Genomic DNA, 20,473 nt, shown 5'->3' on the forward strand with positions numbered 1-20,473 from the left:
CTAGAGATTGCTATAGGTGATTTGAATTATAAGAAGAAGAAAATATCAGTGGAGCCAGAAACGCTGTTTATTGATGTGTGTATGAGCGCGCCGGCTTAAATTGCTTTTGATTTGGAAAAACACTGTTTGTCTTGGACGTTTCAATTAAAATGTGGGCAGAAACCTCTCATTAAGACAGACCACAGATTGAAGTCTTAACTTGTGATTGCTTCTTTATGTGCAGGTGCCTTCAAATGCACCATGAATACGAGACTGACACTGTGAATTCATGAGATACTTGAGCTTTCCCACCAAATTGCACTGAAATTATTGCAATTTCAACTTATCCAAAGCTGGAAATATATAGAAACTACCTGTGGGTGGGCTCTCTTCGCTTCCATTAGCTTTTTCATTATGTACAGAAGTTGTACAAGAGTATACCCCCACTGACTTGGAAAAGAATCAAAAGACTTTTTACTTATTAATATTGAACAGCCCCGGGGTGAAGGAAAAAAACAGTACAGTAGGTTCAAGTGATGGCCTATAATCAACAGTCTCTTGTCCAATAGAGTGGTGAAGGGATGACGTATTTTTGTAAACCAACCAGGAAGTATCCGTCGCACTGGTTCCCTTGTCAAGAACATTATGGGATTTTTAAATGGGATTTTCGATTATCACCAGAAATAAGCTCTGTGACGAACACAAGTTTATGATACTTACACGTTTTGTTCAGCATGATAATCTTCACAGATAAACATCACTTTTGTGTGTTTTGAAGCCTAAATGAAATCGCCAGAAGCAAAAAGCTATTCTTAGGCTATATAGGAACTACATTGTGGTCGCACAACTTAACCGTCACCACTACAAACACTTTAAAAACATGTTTAAACACGATCAAAAAATAGTATAAACAGATATATCTACAAGTTCAAGTGCGAGTCCGTAAAGCTGTAAAGGCAGACAAGTGGGTTTACTGAGTTTCTGTGTCCGCTGTGATGAAGTCCAACGTCCCCGATCAACACTGCAGTCCCATTTAGCCACTTGTTAGCAACCGCCTTTTTTAAGACGCGTAAAACCTTAAAAGTTCAAAAATAAGGTTTAAGCGGGTGTATTTTATGTTGCAGAACAAAACCTCTAACTATCTTAAGCCTGTGTTGAAGAAGCATGGTGATGACCACACAATCACGATCACACAAAATCAGCATTGAACGTTTCTGCAAACCACGGACACATTATTTTTGTACATTATTATGCATCAGAAACGCTGAAATGTTAGGCACAAAAAAACACTTGGTTGTGGCAAAGAATAGACCAAGTTTGGGCTTAAAATATCTGGTTTTGTTGACACAATCCCAGCAGGAAATGCTTTAGTTTCTTGATTAAAAACAATCATTTTTTGTGGCATAACCCCAGTGGAAACTCCAATAAACACACTCATTTACCACTAAAAAGAAAAAAAAATGTGATTAATCACTGAATTTCAATAGTTACTTGTGATTAATCTCTTTTTGCATGTTTACAATTCCATGATTTTGCTTACAGGGTAGTTTTGAAGTCCATATTAACAAGATAAAGCAAGTTTTTCCACATTGTTTTGATTGGGGATCAGATGACAGCATTTGTTGACTGATGTTGGCTGGTCTGCAGTCAGTCTCTGACCATTTAACAAGCGCTGTAGTCAACTTCTTTGATTTAATTTCACCCACAGGGTTGCACACTCCAAAGCAGTGCTTTGCCGTCTTTAGCAATGCGATTGCCTGCTGACATCAGCCTGATTAGCTGCACCTGTGTGCTCAGCTCGTTGGTGGAAGCAATTTTATACCTGTTTGGGGACCACGATATACAGAAATACTCAAAAACATTTGCCAAAAATAACACATTTATACTGGATGCAGAAAAATTATAAAATGGATAAAATAGACCAAAAACAGACAGGATTATTGATCAAAATTTGCAATAAATTAAAAAAATTAAACTGTTACCATTAACGCTTTAATGCTGACAGCCACAGTGCAAATGTAACATATCCATGGATTGCAGGCAGTCACAATGCCAACATTTTCTTCCCACAACTCTTTCTTTTCAACTGGGCTGAAAAGAAATGAAAATCAACTCCAGACGGCGGCACAATCAAGACGGCGGACAAGAGCGGGCTCCATTTGGTTGACATTTTATTTCATGGTGGTAGGAACACAAGACAAAGGTCATAAAGTTAGTAATGTTCAGGTCATGCCACTCTTACTTGGTGCACTGCCCTTTGAGGAGGTTTGCGCAGTTGGACAGTAGTTTACAGAGGCCAGACATGGAGGGTAATCCACATGTAGACATAAATAAGGAACAGAAAATAGATTCCAAAAAACAGTAAATAGAAGATTTTTTGTAAAAAGCCAGAGGGGACATTTGCAGAGGCCCCCTGGGATTTTTTTTTTGTGTATGAGCATTATTACTAATATAATTATCATTATTATTATGTATTACTCCTTTACATTATGGGATGAGGCTAATACACTGGCTAAAATAAGGAAACAGTTATATGGATGACGTCTTTGTCACCTGCTCAGAGTCGAGGTGACCGGTTTTTAAGGCAAATAGTTTCCACCCAAACCATAGACTGCAGTTGTCTTTATTGTTCTTGAGTCCATCCAAAAACACAGGAATCTCTCCTTTATTACCACCGTAATGGATCAAATTCAAACAACAGTGTGGTAAAATAAGACCAGTCTAAGGTTAATAGTGTGAGTGCTGGAATTTAAAATGTGTCTTGGGACACCAGAAAAAAGGGTTTTTCGTGGTCTGGTGTGGACACTCAGAGCTTGATTACACACAACACAGTTATAGCTTTAGGGCTATCCCTCCCCCATGTACATGAGTATATCATCGTGTAGGCGAACAGACGAGTCAGACATGGTTCCAGTGTATATTACTAAAAACATAAACCTCCACAGATAACACATTTGCTAAATTTACACTTAAAAATTGCAGGGCTGTACAAAACCTGTTGATGATTTAAGAAGTAAAACATAATTAAGAACTTAAGAAAGGAAGAAAAAAAAAGCACAAGACCATTTGATACTCAACCACGAACAGGCATGATTTTGTCTTAGAATATTGCCAAAGTTCTCATATCAAAACAAGTGTCCTTAAGTCAGTCGACGCAGCTTATTGTGGTTCGGCTGAGACGACTCCACGTTGCATCAGTTCACTGAATGTTACAGAATTCGCACTAGTAATACAAACCCATGCGTTTACTATGTTAATTTGCAAGTACTGTAGGATTATGCATTTTCCCCCCATTTTTCTGGCTGTTATGGCTTCAGAAGGTCACAACAACGTCACAGTCTCTCTCTCTTTCTCTCAACAGCCGAACATAAGACTCCTCCAGGAATGCTCCTAGGTCAAATACGAAAAGAAACAAAGTCTTGGGAGGAGTTTTTGAAGTTTTTTTTGCGTGTTTGTGTTGACGACTGACAAGACAGGACTCCCCATGATAAGATCTTCCTTTCTGTTTGTCCTTCTCTTCAGTCTTTGCTTTCGGCGCCTCCTTAAGGTCTGATACGGTAACAACTCCTCCCCGATGCACCATTTGCAAAACTAACTGCTCCCAAGAAAATAAAAAAAAGATACAGGGAATGAACACATATAAAAACATTATTCTCTGTAGTTGCTGAAATCACATCAGTGGAATTAAGAGAGAGAAAAAAACTTTTTATAGTCATTGCAAAAAACAAACAAACCCCATCACTGATGTATTCCAAATTAGGTTTTCTTTTTTTTTTTAACAGAACAAAAATAAAAACAAAAACCAGATTCAAATCAACACTGCAGAAGTGCATGCATTTATAGTGGTCATCATTAGTTCATCCGCGGATTGTAAAACAGAACGCACGATAGTACATGAGAAGCACAATTCTCCAAAGAGAACCCATCTTACATATTCACAGTCTCAGGTATTATTTATATACTCTATATTTATATAACGTTTATTCATGTCTTGACTTATGACTAATGATATGGGAGTCATTGTTGAACGCAGCGCTCTCTCCGTCATGTCGGCTTGCAGTGTTAGTGAGTCATATTTCAAAACTAAAGGCTCTGATGGGATTCAGATTGAGCGGAGAGTTTTTTTCTTTTCTTTTCTTTTCTTTTTTTGTGGCGCTGTGAGATGGGAGTTGATGGAGTGGTTTTTCGACTGTGTACTTTCTCACTGTAGCAGCTTGACTGACATCTGAAAAGTCCCCATTAGGAAAATACAGTGGGCTACCGGGGCTGATTACAGAGTTTCTTGACTGGAGATGCCAGCTGGCCGCAGTATCAAAGAGCTGCACACGCCGGCCACAGCGCGCACACTGCGTCCAGCTCGCACAGGGAGGGGGGGGGTGCACGTCTGTGTAATCATGGATGTATAGGCCATGCTTGGGGAATGTGGACGATATATATATGGCACCAAGACAAGGCAGTAACCAGAGATCATCGGCGAGGTCCACCAGTGTTCAAGTCATGAGCGAGGAAAAGGAGCAGGCTTTCTTTTTTTTTTTCTTTTCTTTAAAGTTGGCATTTGTTTTAAAACAACAAAACTGACAAAATATCTCTTTTTTTCACAGAGATGCCTGCTTTTTATGAAAAAAAAAAAAAAAAAAAGAAGGGCCAGGGCAGTAAGGAAAAAAGAAAGTGTGTTCTGTTTATGGAGGTGCAGATAAAAAAAAAAAGAACAAAATATATAAAACAAAAATTAAAACAACATATTCATTTTCTTTCCATATAAAAAGCGATGAAAAGTATACAAAAATAGAAAATAATTACAGCAGGAGACATGGGCGCTATGGAGGGAGCGAGTGGGAGGTTTTCTTTTTTTTTTTCCCCGTTTTTCTGGATATTTTGTCTCTGCTGGGTTATTTGGCGGCGGGACAGTGTAATATTTTGGGGCTGTTTAAGGCGTCTTCCACCAGGTGGAGGTCCATGCCGTCCACCACCACGTCCTTGATGCAGCCGACGAAGCCGGTGCTGTAGGCTTTGGGCAACCGACGGGCCACCGCCAGCTCCTCCAGACCACCTGAGGGGAGACGGACGCAGAGGTCAATACAACAAGAATCAGATAAAAACACTCATATTGAGGAAACAGCTGAAATAAACACAGAGAATAATTACTTCAAATACAATCTGCCCTCTAAAATAGCAACTAGTGTATTTCAAAAGTCTACTGAGCTAATTAAGCATTACACTCACCACAGTACAGCTAAAAGCAAAGATACAGTCTGGGAGCGTGGTGAGGGCAGAGCTGGCTGCAGCTTAAACAGTTCTTTGCCTCAGCCTGTTAATGCTGGGAAAGTGCAGTTTTTAACCCTTTGAAACATGAGCTCATGGGCTTAATTTCTTCTAAAACCACAGGAAGAGATTTAAAGTTCAGAGTTACAAGAAAATTACCTGCAAATTACCAAAAAAAGGAAAAGAAACAAATACAAAGTATGAATAGACAGATAAAGATTTAACAATAATTACAATATTAACCCCTGAATATTAAACCTGAGGTAATTCGCTTGATTTCTTTCAAAAACATGGAAAGACAGCGACGAGAACCCCGTAAGAAATTGCTCAAAAATTAGTGAGGAATTTGTAAGAAGTCAAAAGAAAATTATCTGAAAATAGGCAAAAAAAAAGTTATCTATTTATCTATGAATTATTTATGTAGTAATGTAGTTTTGGCCATTTTCCACATTCTTGGAAAATATTTAATAATTCTCCCCAGCTAATTGTTAGGTCATTTTCTTGTTACCTGAAATTATTTTCATGTTTTCGAGATTTAAATGGTCTGGACCAATTTCAAAAAATGTTGTTCCCATTGGTTACTTACACAGAAAAACCTGGGAAAATGGGGTCCAGATTGAAAAGTACCTTTTAAGTTTGGATTTATTTTAAGTTTAAGTTTATCTGGCATGCAGACAGCCAACCATCAACTCTTCAGCATGGTGGTGAGTGCTTTGTTTTCTCCCACTGCATAAAAGGAGGTGGTGTTTTTTTGTGGGTGTTCCCATAAATATGGACTCTTTATCTATTTCATCAGGCCCTCCCTGACATGGTGCAGTTTGTGATGCAGGCTTTCTGTTACTTTCAGTATCAAAGCCCAAGCCAAGTATCTCCTAATGGCATCATAAAGGGTTCAGACATGATTTTAAACTCACTTTCTTGTGTAAAATGCGTGGAGTGGCCCTTTAAAGATCAAAAGCCACAATAAAGGTTTGGATTTCAGAACAAATTAGACCTCGTAAATGCCATCAAAGGCCTGCGCCGTAAATATTTTGGTTGAAAAATGTATTTCTGGTACTAAAGCAGTTACTTTGTCAGGCTTTGTATTTCATTTTCTTTGCATGATGACACCGGCTGATGTACATGACAGGTTGACACTTTATTTGTCAAACCGCCCTGATCAAAGGGAGGAAGGCGGAAAGTCTGCACAGCAGCCAGAGTAAGTTAGCAAGATAGACGAGGGAGAAGGTTCTTCTAATTTGACACGCCGCATAAAGTGCTCCAAAAAGTGCTACAAATGAGAGGTGATGACAGAGTGTAAAATTATGAATACTCAACGTCCTCATTATTTTTAATTTGTTTCCATCTTTAGTGCTAAGCGCTCATTGCTGTGCTGTGAACTCACAGATATCACCTGTCCATCAAGCGGTGGATTCTGAACTATGGCTGCTTTCCTTAAAGTTTGCGTTCTTATAGGAGGTTTTTTTTTCAGTTGTTCATGTTGGATTGCACTGCTGAGTAACTGCTTTATTTCAAACCAAGGACATGAACTTGTTTCCTGTGTTGCTTATAGGCTTTTTTCCCCGGAAGAGATTGGCTGCAAGTCAAATAAAAAAAATTTTAAAAAATACTTAAGGGCCAATTCAATCCCCCCAAGAGGAGGTAAATTAGATGTGTTACTTTCCAGGAAGGAACACGACTGGATCCACCGCCTGAGAACCCCGTGACCCCTCGGTCTGTGACTTCTGATGTTTTCTGTAATGTACCTCTACATATAGGATGTTTACTTGTTCACAATGTTCATTTAGAGCTGATGTCTTAACTTTTGTTGTTCATCTATCAGGAATCTGCTTAATGCTTTATATTTGATCATTTTCGAATATTATGAACTAAAAAAAAAATCATGGTAACCCTTTGAAAGCTGAGAAAAAATTTTTAGAAACAAAAGGAGAAATGAGTAAGAATGACAAGAAATTACATTTAAATTTGTTAAAACAAAACAAAACAAAACAAAGAAAAAGGAAAAAGGAAGTTAAAAAGGCAAAAAGAACACAGTTTCATAATTTCAAAAAAGTAATTATGACATTACAAATATCAGGGTTTTTTCAGCTTTTGTCTTTTTTTTACATATATTTTTTTTCCTTAGCTTTAAAAAAAATCTAAATGTAATGGCTTATTGCAATTTATGGAACATTTCATACCAAGTTGCTCACTGCCTTTCCCCCTGTGTTTTTGAATGAAATCACACCAATTAGCTGAGGGTTCAAAGGCTTCTGAAAGCAGCACAAGTATAATATTGTCCTTCTAGGGTTAAACTGAAATGTGGTGTGATATATAGCTGTTGTTGTCATTTGTGTTGAAGGCAATGCTTTGGCTATAGCTCCTGTCACTGTTTTGTTACAAAGTTTGAAGCTGTTGAAGGCTTCTTGCGTGTTTTTTTGTTCAACCTCATGGAGTAGCAGGATTAATCACTGTCAGCTGTGCAACAAGACTGTGGCTTATTGCAGGCTGTTCACAAAACTCTTCATACGTTTTCCTATCAAACGTAATGCATCTGTACTCGTACATATCCCATATATTTTGAAAGGCTGTAATCCCGTGACCAATGCGCCAATGGGAATAAATAAGGAGGCAGTCCCAAGCAGTCTTGTGAGGAGGCAGGCTGGGGTGGTGGATGGATCACAAAAATCTGGACTTTCTCACAGGACTTTCCTACGGAGACTCGTGTTCGGATCTGTGTGAGCTTTGAGTCAATTTAAGGTATGTTGTTACTATGTATATTTTATGAAACCTTACTACAGTAACTTTTATTGCCTAAAACTAACCTCGGTAAGTTTACGTTAATAACCTAACTGTACATTAGTGTCATAATGCCATTGCCGTTGGGTGCTAATTCGTAGGATATCATATGAACTGTTCTATGAGGATGGCTATTGCTGCGTTCAAATAAAACTCTTAAACTCGTATTAACGACATGGAAAGTCATGAACACGAAGTCGTGAACTTGGAGCTCTCAGAAAATATCCACATATGAGGTTGTGAATCCCATAGGGTGCTGAAATGGTCACTTCTCATGAACACGGTAAACATGACCCCATTTGAATGCAGCATATTTAACTCATCAGTGTGCCCGAGTCTCAGTATGACTGTTTAACTCGGGGAAGGCTTGAGGGTCAAAACATCACCTACTTAATAGAAATATGCACATGAGCCAGAATGTGTGACACTTCATTGCCAATTTCAAGTCTACTGCCAGTGATTAACCCCTTAGTACAATCACTGGTTTACTTTACTTCTACTTCTATCAAATAAATATAGTCACTATAAACCTACTGACAGCATGTTCTGTTACTTTCTGAAAAGAGATGCTGCAATTCAGTTATTTTTAGGTCCAGTGTGTAGGATTTGGTGACATCTATAAGTGAGGTTGCAGAACTGAAACTTCTCCCGAGTGCCAAGCGTGCAAAACTATGGTGGCTAATTCAAAAACTTGATTGATGCCATCTAGAGCCACTGTCTGGAAAAGGGCCCGCTCTGTATTTAAATATAATTAGCTCATTCTAACGTGACAAAAACGCAATGTTCTCTAGTTTTTGGTGATTATCTTTTTTGGTGACATCTCAGATGACATAGATTCATTCAAATCAAGCAGTCTTTTTGTTGTTGTCGTTGTTGCTTGTTATTTAGTTGGTACACGTAGCTAATGTTAACTTTTAGTTTAGAAGTGGTTCGTTTGAAGCTCACAGGAATATAACACGATACGGGCTCTGGCTTTTACTTGATACCTAGTGTCGGCGAGACATGTTGTTGCACATTCCTGATTGGTCGTTAGCGCAGTTAGCTTGTTTACTTTTTTTTTACCTGAATGTCACCCCCAATGTCTCGCTGACCTCTGTTTAAAGTCTTTGACAAAATATGGAAAACAATGACCAAAAAGTCAAATATGTGTGTTGAAAAGCCAAATCTGATCCAACTGGCATAATTCTGAGTTGGGTACAGCTCTAGATAGGACACTCATAAAGACGTAGTTCTGAATATTATCTGCCATTTCTGCCAATAGATGCCCCTAATCCACCACACTGGACCTTCAAGCCAAATGTTTCTTTGCTGTGAACACCACAATCCAGAAACTATTCACCTTCATTGTAGTGCAGAACAGGCCAAGATGCCACAAGAGATAAGAGAAAAAAAAACTTGACTGACTGAAGTGTTTTATCTATCACACAAAGTTTCCAAAATGGAAATTTCTTAATGTTAAAATATCATGGATTTGTACTTCAAAGCAAATGTTTCAGCCCCTTGTAGTCGCCTTCCTTTTTAACTTTATTGCACTTTTTCTTCTATTTCAAATCATCCAAAGCTCTCGCTCGCTCTCACTTTCTTTTCTTTTTTTTTTTAAAAAACAAAGTCTCATAACGTCCCTTTGTGGAGACTTGATGACCTAATTGCTGGGTGTGTGGCTGGCTCCTTTTCCCTTTTGATGGTGTTTTGAGCTCCTCTTTTTTAGCCAGCACACCCAAAGTAGTCATTAGTGTCTTTCTCTATAAATCAGCATGAAACGTCTTTATTGAGAATTTAATGAGATCTGTTCTTACTGGGAGAGAGGCTGACCCTCGTTTTTGATGTTTTACCTGGCTGCCATCCCCGCTCGCTCTCGTTCTCCTTCTCCCTCGCTGTTATCTACAGTGTCAGAATCCTCCTGCATCCTCTTTTTGCTTCATGTTCGTCCAACTCCGCCCCCCCCCCCACATTCCCCGTCTCTCCTTCTCTTTCCTGTTAGCTCCTTTTTTAATCTGTCAGGCTGAGAGTTCACATCCCCATCGAGCCCGTTACATCCCCTGTCCCTGCCCCCTCTAATCGGATTGCGCGCCTCCGAATCGGGGATCGACAGGGCTAATTTCATGCAAGTTACAGATGAATTAATGATGAACAGTGAAAAGGGGATTTAAAAGGGAGAAGGGCTCTCAACGGGAGGGCTGTGTGAGGATTATGTATTCTTGCTGCAGGGCTCGCTCAGCACCTGTTCCACTGCACTGCCTCCCAGTGTGTGTGTGTGCTTGTATACCTTGGTACACCAAGCGCGCCTCTACACGTGTCTCTTAAATGTCACTCAGCCTGCCTCTCCTCTAAAAACCTGCCTCTTTTGCCGCCTTGCACTGTGCATTTTTAAAGAATCTTGCCGCCCCTTCCTCAATGTTATTTCCTCGGAGTGTTCAATCCCACTGCGCCGTGTGTGTTCTTTCAAAAACCATTTCTCTGAGCCAAGTTCAAATTGAAGAGGTAGATAACGGGCCCGACTTTGGTCATTTTCGATTCAGGAGAGCAGACAACTTTTGAATTAGTCAGATAGCCTTTCATTTCTCAACTCAATACCTGAATAGGCTTGGACATTTTTTTTTTTTTTTTTTTTTGCCCAAACCGCAATCTTTTTCCCCTGTCAGAGCCTTTGCTTATCCTCTGCAATGCCAATGAGTTTATTGCTCATTTTTTTGGCAGCCCTCTACTAGTCACTGGGATGAAAGAGTAGCACAGAATTACAAGTATTCCCCTGACTTGATGTATGGCAATTGTAGACATATTTTCCAGCCTGAATGATGCTTTTTTTACACATGTGGGCACCTACCCAACCACAGCGCTCCGTCTGTGTCCAGCTGTGTTGCTGCCAAAGGCGATGACCCTGTTACCGCTGCCTCATTGCCGACCTGTAGAGAGCCGTCTCTAAGTGCTCTGCGGAGGAAAAAGAGAAAAGATGCAGTTGAGAGTTGGTGTGATCCATGCATGTCATACTCAATAGCTGTAAATTGCAGCTTCATTTAATCAGAAGCATCAAGACCCCACTGCTTTGCTGCCAGCACACTAAGCACTCGCATAACTGCCTTTGCCAAGCAGCATTCTAAATGTGCCTGTCTACCAGCTAACAGATGCCGTTAGAGCACCATTCATTTTTGGTGGCTCTGCGCTACGCATTAGCACACACTTAAGAATTGTGACGACGGGGCTAATTTGAACCCATTAAAGCGGGTTTCCAACAGAGAGGGTGTCATTAAAGGCAAGCCGCAAACACAGATATCTGTGTAACTATGTGAGCCACGCAGCCACATGCTGCGATTTACACCATCGTCAGCATCCAAATTATGCCCCCCCAACCCCACCCCCACTCCAGCATCTCATGTGGTCTCTCCTGTAAGCCTGGGATGAGACTTGGCCAAATCCCCGTTTGAGACGGATGCAGCAGCGTTTTTCTGAGGATCGATTATTCTTGCCTTACATGATGAAACCAATCTAATTATCCCCCGTGCTTCCATTCACAGCCATGCTGAAAGCAAATGTTCGGCAGCGATAAAGCACAGATCGCGTGGAAGGTGTTAAGTGGGTCATTTTCAAAGTTCAGGCAGTTAATTTGTTTCTAATGAAGGAATCCATTAATGTGACATCACTGTGTGGCACAAAGTATTGCATAATTTGTTTAGATTTTTTCTTTACCTTGAATGATGATCCACGTACTGAACCAAAACCTTAGGTCTAAGTTATGGCTCATTTATTCATGTATACCCTGTAAACACATACTATAGGTATATGCACGTTTGTAGGTGTGCTTTATGTCAAGACTGAATTAACATCAACCAATAGTATTTGATCAACTGTAATTATAATTCAGAATATAAGAATATACATTACTAAAGCACTGATCAACTGACAAAAGAGCATGATTTTGAGGACCTGTCTTTAAAAGAGGGTCCCTGTGGAGAAATGAGGCTTTTAAAGGGGACCTATTACGCTCATTTGCGGGTCCATACTTGTATTCAGGGTTTCTACTAGAACATGTTTACATGCTTTAATGTTCAAAAAAACTTTTTATTTTCCTCATACTGTCTGTGCTGGAACACCTGTATTCATCCTCTGTCTCAAATGCTCTGTTTGGTTCCTATCTCTTTAAGCAGCCCTCCCAGAACAGCCCAGTATGCTCTTATTGATCAGCATTTATGGGTCTTCCATATCTCAGTATCTCTGCACCGTCATTGCTGTTGAGGGAATGACAGTAACAGAAAATAGCAGCACATTCAACCATAAAAAATAACCAATAAAAGCATTTCAACTAAAATCTTAACAACCACAAATGTTCCAGCAGGAATATGATCCAAAATCAGGTAAAGACTACAAGATGACATATTTTCACATTTTGCATGTAGCTAGCAGTGTATTTGCAGCCGATAAATTACTGTTGCAAAATAAGCTTTTGTAACAACTGCACTTTCCACTGGAAAAAAATGACCAATATAAGCTTCTAGACCAAAATTTGGACATACTCCATTAGGAATATGATCCGAAATCTGGGAGAAATTATCATAAACAACCAAGATCACGTTTCCCATGTTAGCATCTTGCTACATGTAGCAGTGTACATGCACCTGGGAAAGAACTATGTATAACAGTACTTTCTCCCATTTAAAATCATCAATAAAAGCTTCTAAACACAACTGTACATACAGTAGCATGATCCAAAATTGTGGAAAACTGACAACATCAGTGACCAAAATCACACATTTCCACGATGTTAGCGTGTAGTAATGTACTTGCACCCAAGAAATGACAGTAACAGAACTGGACATGTTCCAGCAGGAATATGATCTGAAAAAAGAGACAAGACAACAACTTTCCCACCCAAGGATACATGTTTCCCTGATGTTAGCAACAAATAGCGTGTAGGCTATGTGATGTAAACACTTGAAGTAGCATACCTTTAGCAGATGACCATGTAAAGATATACACTATGATGTAGTACTTTAGCTAGAGCAGAAAAGTTGGAAATGGAGAGTTTAAAACAATGAGAAACCCTGAGATTTTTGCCCACATGGATTACTTTTACATACATTTACCTCATTATTTAAAAATTTTAATATAACCATCGAACAATTTAGCACTATATGTAAGACACAAAATACGGAGAAGGTCCTCTTTGATATTATTCCAGCTGATTTTGTGGTTGCATATTGCATATATTTAGTCTCCAAATAGGATCAATGCATGTAATGAGTATACTGTAGGCTTACAGTGTATGTGTTACTATAAATACTGATGTGGTTTTTATGAATTTATTTCCTGGATATATTTCCTCTAATGTGCCAAAATGTGTTGGGATGTTGCCGCATGTTCTTCATTTTTCAACATTCATTAATGTGCCTAAGCAATTCAATGCTCAATGCGTCATACTCATGCATGACCAGGCATGAAAATAACCTTAATCTGAAACTAATCAGAGTCATCTCAGTGCAGGGGATCACTGCGTAGCATAGCATTCATGCAAGAGATCACACAGTTTGCAGCAACACAAACATAATATGGATTAAGTCTAATCCTGGTCTAACTGTAAAAGCTTTCTCTCACTGATCCCCCTGCTACCTGTCATCTCCCATCTTACCTGCTGGCCTTGATGCGTATCCAGCGGTTGGTGTCGACACGCACCGAGGAGCGCAGCACCACAGGCTTGGAGCCCAAGTCATATGTCATCTGGACGTGTCCGTCCACAATGGCCAGGGCGATGTAGTCAGAGCGCTCCACGCCCTTCCCGCTCCACAGCACCAAGCCCTGGGTAGCCTCCGTCCGGATGCTCAGCTCAAATTTGTTCACCAGCAGAGCCTTCTCACTAGCAGAACAGAAAACACATTAGTTAGCTCATGGTCCAATTCATCAAAAGGAGGTCTAATCTTTGGTGAAGCTGACACGGCGCAGTTGGTGTCATTTAAAGTTGCATGTGTGAAGCGGGGAACTTCTGCTGTTGTCTCTAGGGTACGATACTCATAATTCAAAGACATATGGCTCTGTGTGCTGGCACATGTAGCTCGGGCTCTACAGCCTCATACTAAAAGAGTTACTGTGATTTTTAAGGATGCAGACTGAGTTTAGAAGTAGCAGGGGGCTGTTTTGCTATTAGCTTTCCTACATCCTACTGAGCCTGTGCTGCATTGCTGCTCAGTGCTTCCTGTGTTGCTCTGCTTTGTTTGTGTGTGTGTGTGTGTGTGTGTGTGTGTGTGTGTGTATGTTGTTTAGGCAGCTGTTTGATCTCCACTCTCTTGACTGCTACAGCTTCGGGGGTGATTTGGATGCAGAGACTTGGCGACTTCCACCTATCCTTAAAAGGCGCTGTACGTCACTGTCACCGATATGTGAGAAATGCGCCTCTACTGTATGTGTGCACACACAAACACCATCATATACCCATTCCTGCATACAAACACACTTACAAAGTCCCTTTGGTCTTTAGTGAGTCCAGCAGAGATGCTCAGCATTATACCTTCGATCTGTGTGTCTGTGTGCGATTGTGTGTGCATGTCATCAATCAGCATCTGTGCAATTGTCTGCACATCTGCCAAATGGATCTAATTCCACCTTCTTCAAAGGGTTTTTAAACACACAGACAAAGACAAGGTGAAGACACGTACGACAAAGAACCAATGACATGTGGATTTAAAAAGAAAAACTGCAGCACAGAGCTGGAAAAAAAGATTAGACAAGACAGACAAGACAAAGAAGTCAGCATAGCAAACAAAGAGGCTCATGGGAGTACAAACAGGACAGGAAATGGGAGGGGATAAAGAGAAACTGAGTGCGGCAACTTCTCTTACACTGTAAGAAGTATTTCCTCATTTTCTCTGTTTCTTTTCATTAACGAGCAAGAAGAAAAAGAGCTAAAGAAGCAATGGGATGATATTTCACTTGGAGCTTATTAACTGCTGGCCCGAGGTAAAGGCGACTTTGACAGCTCAGGCCAACAATAATGCTGGTTCACCTCAGTAGAAGCGGGGAAGGTATCGAGAATCAAATGCTTCAAAAACATGCTTAGGTTGGAAACTTTGACCCCCCTTGATTAACTAAATCTGCTGAGGTAAACAAGAACAACAAAAAAAAGTATGATTCCGGAGAATCATTTTTTTTCTCCAGAGAGAGAGAGCGAGAGAAAAAACCCACAAATACAGCTCAGTGAACCCTCTCCTGGCAAACCCTCAAAGAGCTTACAAGGCCCAATAAATCTCCATCGGAGCGGCTTGTCAGTGATAAGGTCAAGGTTATTAAAAGTGCTGAATATATCATGAATAAAACAACGCCGGCGCACAGCGTTCTAAATCTCATATACACCACTGACTTCATAGATTGCTGCTGTGTTTCTTTTTGTAAACAGACGGATTTTATCTGCTTCTTATATGTATTCAAATGCTCAGGAATTCTTTTTAGAGTGCCGTGCTCCGTTTCACCTCTAGGTGGCAGTAGTGGTTAGAATAATAATAAAAAGCCATCGGGGAGGACGGCTGCTGCAAAGAGGCTGCAGCTCTGGCTGGTTATCGGAGCTCTGAACTTCTGAATTAATTGAAGCAGAGGCTCTTTGTGATTGGTATTGGTAACTCTATCTCAATAATGGAAACAATGTTGTCTCAGCAGAGGAGGGTTTAGCCCTGTGCGAGGTTGTCTGGAGAGGAGAGGAGAGGATGAGGAGGTGAGTGGATGGTTCCAAAGTCTAAAAGCTTTCGAGAGACTCACCTCTGGTCAGATGGGTTCTCCAGAGACTCAGGACTTAAGGGAGCAGGGGAGAAAGTCAACGGCATGCAGTGTAAGCGCAAGAGGCCAGAAGGAAAGAAGGAAGGAAGGAAGGAAGGATGTCGTGAGCCCGCTGGGGGAGGGGTTTGGGGGGGCTCACAGAGGTCTAGTTTAGACCCAGAGCTGCAAAACGTATCTGCTCTACAACAATATCGACCATGCAAACAGTCGATAACAAGCGCTGTGTGATCATAAGGAAGTGTGTAGCTTAGACCAGATCACACCACAACCATAAAAGGAAGTTCTCGAGGGAACTAGTCAGATCAGGATGCATGACTAATGCACCAAAATGCTCTGGGAAGAAGCATTTTTTTTTTTTTAATGTGAGCATCAAGATTAAGTACACTCATAGTCAGTGTCCACACAGGTGCAAAGGATACTTTAGGAGGATTTTCACTGCTGAAAGATGGCCTATTTAGAAAACTGGAATGTCTATAAAGTGGAAAGATGCTGCAAGAAGCTTTTGCCTAATAGGTAGAAACCTACAACTACCAGAATGCACTGCGTTACACCAGACCAATAAATGCTCAGTAAGCGAAAATATGTTTCTAAAAACATCTGAAATATGCAATGAAATATGCAACGAAATATGCAACGCTGTAACAGAATCTTGGTTTATATTTTATCAGCACTGCTTAATTTTACCGTTTTGTCTTCTTTTTATAGGCCCTCAGTCTTCACTATGCAGTATGGCTCCCACTTCCTGTTCACAAACTCTTGCAGCTTATTACAGCTAAACACCAGGCTTACATTTGTTTCTAAAACTTTTAGGTGAGAAATTGGCAGTGCAGTTACATAATCTTGATTTAAATTCAATCAATGCTGCATACTTTTACTGTGTGACTGGATTTTGGCTCAAGTTTAACCCTTTGAAACCTGAGTAAACTGTCTTGATTTCTTTCAAAAACAGGGGAGGAAGGCAATGAGGGAAAAATTACCAAAATTAGCAAGAAATTGGCACAAAAAAAAAAAATTATATATATAAATACTTGAAAAGGAGCAAAAAACACCTACAACAGACCCCAAACAAACAAACAAAACAAGAAAATATGTGAAAAAAATTGCTTCAAAAAACAACAATTTAGGTTTCTGGACACATTTTCCCAGCTTTCAAATGAATTTTTTCCCCTAAATCTACAAATTTTTGCAGTTTGCAAAGGACCTCTTGTTTTACTCCCTCATTTTCAAAAGAAATCAAACCAATTTTCTAACAGTTTAAAAGTTTAAATACCTGTGAGAGTTGTCTGAACAAAGCAAAAATAAGCGACGTCTTATCCAGGTTTCAAAGGGTGCCCTTCTATACTCATTTTGTCCTGTGGTGGCAGCATAGGTGGTGGACAATACGGAGTATAGCCTGTAGCTCGAGACACAGCTCCACCAGTCAGGGAAACTCTGCCGGATGATGCATTTTGCATGACTTTGCGTCATCCGACTGAGTTTACCATGCATGAGGAGGGATATCTAGGCACTGGTTAGATGGAGGGAAGTTTATCACAGTTCTTTTAAACATGCTACCCACACTGTTATGATACAAAGATGGTTAAAAATCTGTAGTATCCCTTTAAAGTCAGCTTCCAATTATTGAACAACTCTATATTTATGGACGCCCCAGTCAGGCGGCAATTACCTTCTGTCTAGAGCTGGAAGCGTTGAATGAGAAAAATCGGGCAATTGTCAAAAAATGGGGTCAAGCGCCATATCATTTGAGAGTCAAGGCCAGATATGATTTGTCACAGAAATAATGGGGCGCTTGAGCAAATCGACCTGAGCTTTCAGATATGGGCAGGGAGGTGAAGGAGGAGCGATCCAAAGGCTGCTGTAAATAGTAGCAGCAGCATTAACCCAAGGTGAGCACTTGACATTTTGGCCTCACCCAGCTCTTAATGGCCTCTCGAGAAAATGTTTTCATTTCCTTTTACAAAATCAAATCACGCTGAATTGATCGGCACACCTTCAAAGCGCCGTGGCCAGAGCTCCGGTTTGCTTAGATTCGCGCTCATTGTGGCTCTTAGTAAATGTGACATCCATTAAACTTTTGACAGTCTGGCTCCAAGGACCACTGTCCCCCTCCTGCTAAGTGAGATTGATGCCCATGGCTACACACTGCGGAGATCTCAATTGGCGGTCTAATCTACAAAGGGAGACAAATCTGTGATTAACATGTCACTGCCTCTCTGTACGGCCGACTCCGTAATTATTCACAATTACAGTTAGAGATCTGGCAAAAACGAAATGACAGAAGCCCTGGCATGGATTGGAACTCTGGGCTGAATCCAGTCGGCTTAATTTGAGCTGAATTCTGCTTCGTCGTTTGTGGGATCTTTTTTTTCTTTATTAAAAAAAGAGGTTACTTACCGAGCTAATGAGCTGGAAGAAAAACCCTTAATAACTAAGTCATGACCGAGGGCTTTCCCAAGCAGAAACTCTGCAGGCACCAGAAACTAGGTTAAGGGGTATTTAGTATATCCTCCTCTTGCAGTTTTTTTAACGTTCATTTCCCACATAACAGATTCAGCGTAAAGTGCACGGCAATTCATTTTGTTTATGAACGAGTTACAACCATGCATAAAATATTGCACATTCTTTGTACACAATTCATTTTCTCGGAGGGGGTTGAGCACAATGCTTATCATGCACACATCCATGCTTCTCTTTGCACTGGGGGGAAAAAAAATGCAAGGATCTAATGACACTGCAAAATGTGTTTAAAAATAATGGAATCTGTCAAATTAAATCATGGATATGGAGCTTGAATGTAAAATCGTACTTTAACAGGGGAAGATGATTCCTGTGTGGAAATTATGACTGGATGTACTTTAATCTCTTCAATTGTGTTAACTATCAAAAAAATGGCTTTTTTCAGGGGAGGGGGAGGGGATTGGCTGTTAGTTGGGCTTGATTTGAAGCTGGGCAAACACCCAGTCGCAAAGTCTACTTACTCTGGGATCTCATTGGTCAGTTGGCTTGAGTAAAAAAGGAAAGACAGTGAAGGACATTTATATGAGACAACACGTGTGTTGGACAACGACAAGGGAGGTCAGACTCAAGGACAGGACAAAGCTCACACAAACAGCAAAGTAACTAACCCACACACAAACACACACACATATGCGACAAGAGTTCTCCAGCCAGTTGTTTCGGAGTGGGCGTGCGTCTCCATGGGAGTGTGATGATCTGCAGGCTCTGACCCGGTTTTCACACCTGAGTGTTTGTGTGAAGAGCTGCGAGACGGAGATATAGAGCCGTATGCTTGATGTCTTTTCAGGTTCATCACATAAACATTTTTGTTTATGCCAACCTGGAGGCACACTCCTGCCAACCTTGTAGATGGATGGGAGAGTAAAAATGTCTCATCAGCTGCCTAAAGGGACACGATTCCTTTCTTTTTTTTTTTTCTTTTACACCCGCTCCAAAAACCATTTTACACTTCTTTCTATTTACACAGTGTTCAAAATTACATGCGACGTGTCTACGCATGCCAGTGTTTTTACGGCCAACAGTCACGTTAGAATAAAAAGTTGTGTGCTTATTGTCCGGTGTGTGCTGAGCAGGGGACCACAGAGCGAACTGAGCGCGCTCAGGGCAAACACTGTGATTGTTAACCGTCTCGCTAATTAGTGAAATCCTGTCAAAAGCGGAGCACGACTGCCATGGACAGGGGGATGAGCTATTAGCCAAGCGCCTAGTTCACCCTGAAGCCTCGGCGCTGATGATATCATCCACACTGTCAGCACGGCTTTCCAAGGGAAGAGATGAATAGACAGAGGGGTTATTTGGCTAATAGCTATTACAATGGAGATGTTGGATGAAGCTGAGTAGATGAGGATGTTCCCCTTGTCCTCTTCCTTACCTCTTTGTAACGGCGTTGTGGTACTCGATGAACGTCCGCCCGTCAAAGGCAATGGCCTCGGTCTCTCCGGCGGATTTCTCGTAGATGGCTGCAAAGGAAGCAGGGGGGTGGAATATTGTTCAGAGGGATGAGATCACACCAATCAATAAGACAGAGGGTTCAGTTATCAGAGCTGAAGGCAATGGAGTGTGAGCAAATGGGACGGGGGGGAAGTGTTGGTGCGTTTGTAGTTTTAATTAACGTGAAAGGGACAGCCGGCCACACGCACAAGGTTAATGGCGAAGGCAGCGACTGAGTGTGTGAGACGGATCGGCCCAGAGTGAGTATATGTCTGGCAGGGTGACATGAGGATGATGAAAGGGATGTGCAACCCTTGAAAAAAGCATTTCATGAATATTCAACTGGCACGTTTCGTCGTTTTCATAACTGCTGCTTTACTCTGAAATCAATGCATAATAACCCTAACATAAAGGAGACGGCACACATCTTATAGCGACATTATTACTACTGCTCAGACAGAACACAATGGAAACAAAGGTCTTCTGAGCAGAAAAAAAAATGAAACTAGTTCTTCACCTTTAATTGAGGCAAGCCAAGAACAAGCTGTGCTACATAAAGTATTGCCGATTTCAGTCCCACTCATCAGACTTTCAAAGCAGCCAAAATGCTGCCATGTTTCCTTTCAGAGCACATAATGTTGGATGAGGAAATAGAACAATCTGCACAGTTACAATGATTCATTGCAATTTCACACTGCCATGATGAGGTGAGCTCAAGCCAGCAAGTATCGCTACTTGTTGGCCCACACAGAGA

General features: G+C 40.8%; 1 protein-coding gene across 17 annotated transcripts in view; it reads right to left on the bottom strand.

Moving 5' to 3' along the window:
* Window positions 1-2,133: 2,133 nt before the first annotated feature.
* agrn (agrin) overlaps window positions 2,134-20,473 on the bottom strand; it is a 355,349-nt gene continuing 337,009 nt past the window's right edge. For 11 of the 17 annotated variants that reach the window (XM_088082543.1, XM_088082551.1, XM_088082541.1 and 8 more), the window contains 6 exons: window positions 19,661-19,748; window positions 18,750-18,773; window positions 15,754-15,786; window positions 13,640-13,864; window positions 10,844-10,947; window positions 2,134-5,029 (listed from right to left, as the gene is read on the bottom strand). In XM_088082543.1, coding sequence (XP_087938669.1) covers window positions 4,869-5,029; window positions 10,844-10,947; window positions 13,640-13,864; window positions 15,754-15,786; window positions 18,750-18,773; window positions 19,661-19,748 — 635 coding nt within the window. In that variant the 3' untranslated portion in view covers window positions 2,134-4,868. The remainder of the gene's footprint in view (window positions 5,030-10,843; window positions 10,948-13,639; window positions 13,865-15,753; window positions 15,787-18,749; window positions 18,774-19,660; window positions 19,749-20,473) is intronic. The other 6 variants (XM_088082546.1, XM_088082548.1, XM_088082557.1 and 3 more) reach the window with 2 other exon arrangements.

Source organism: Plectropomus leopardus, chromosome 9 (assembly GCF_026936395.1).
Source record: "Plectropomus leopardus strain MGB_pleo_1.0 chromosome 9, ASM2693639v1, whole genome shotgun sequence".
Classification (NCBI taxonomy): domain Eukaryota; kingdom Metazoa; phylum Chordata; class Actinopteri; order Perciformes; family Serranidae; genus Plectropomus; species Plectropomus leopardus.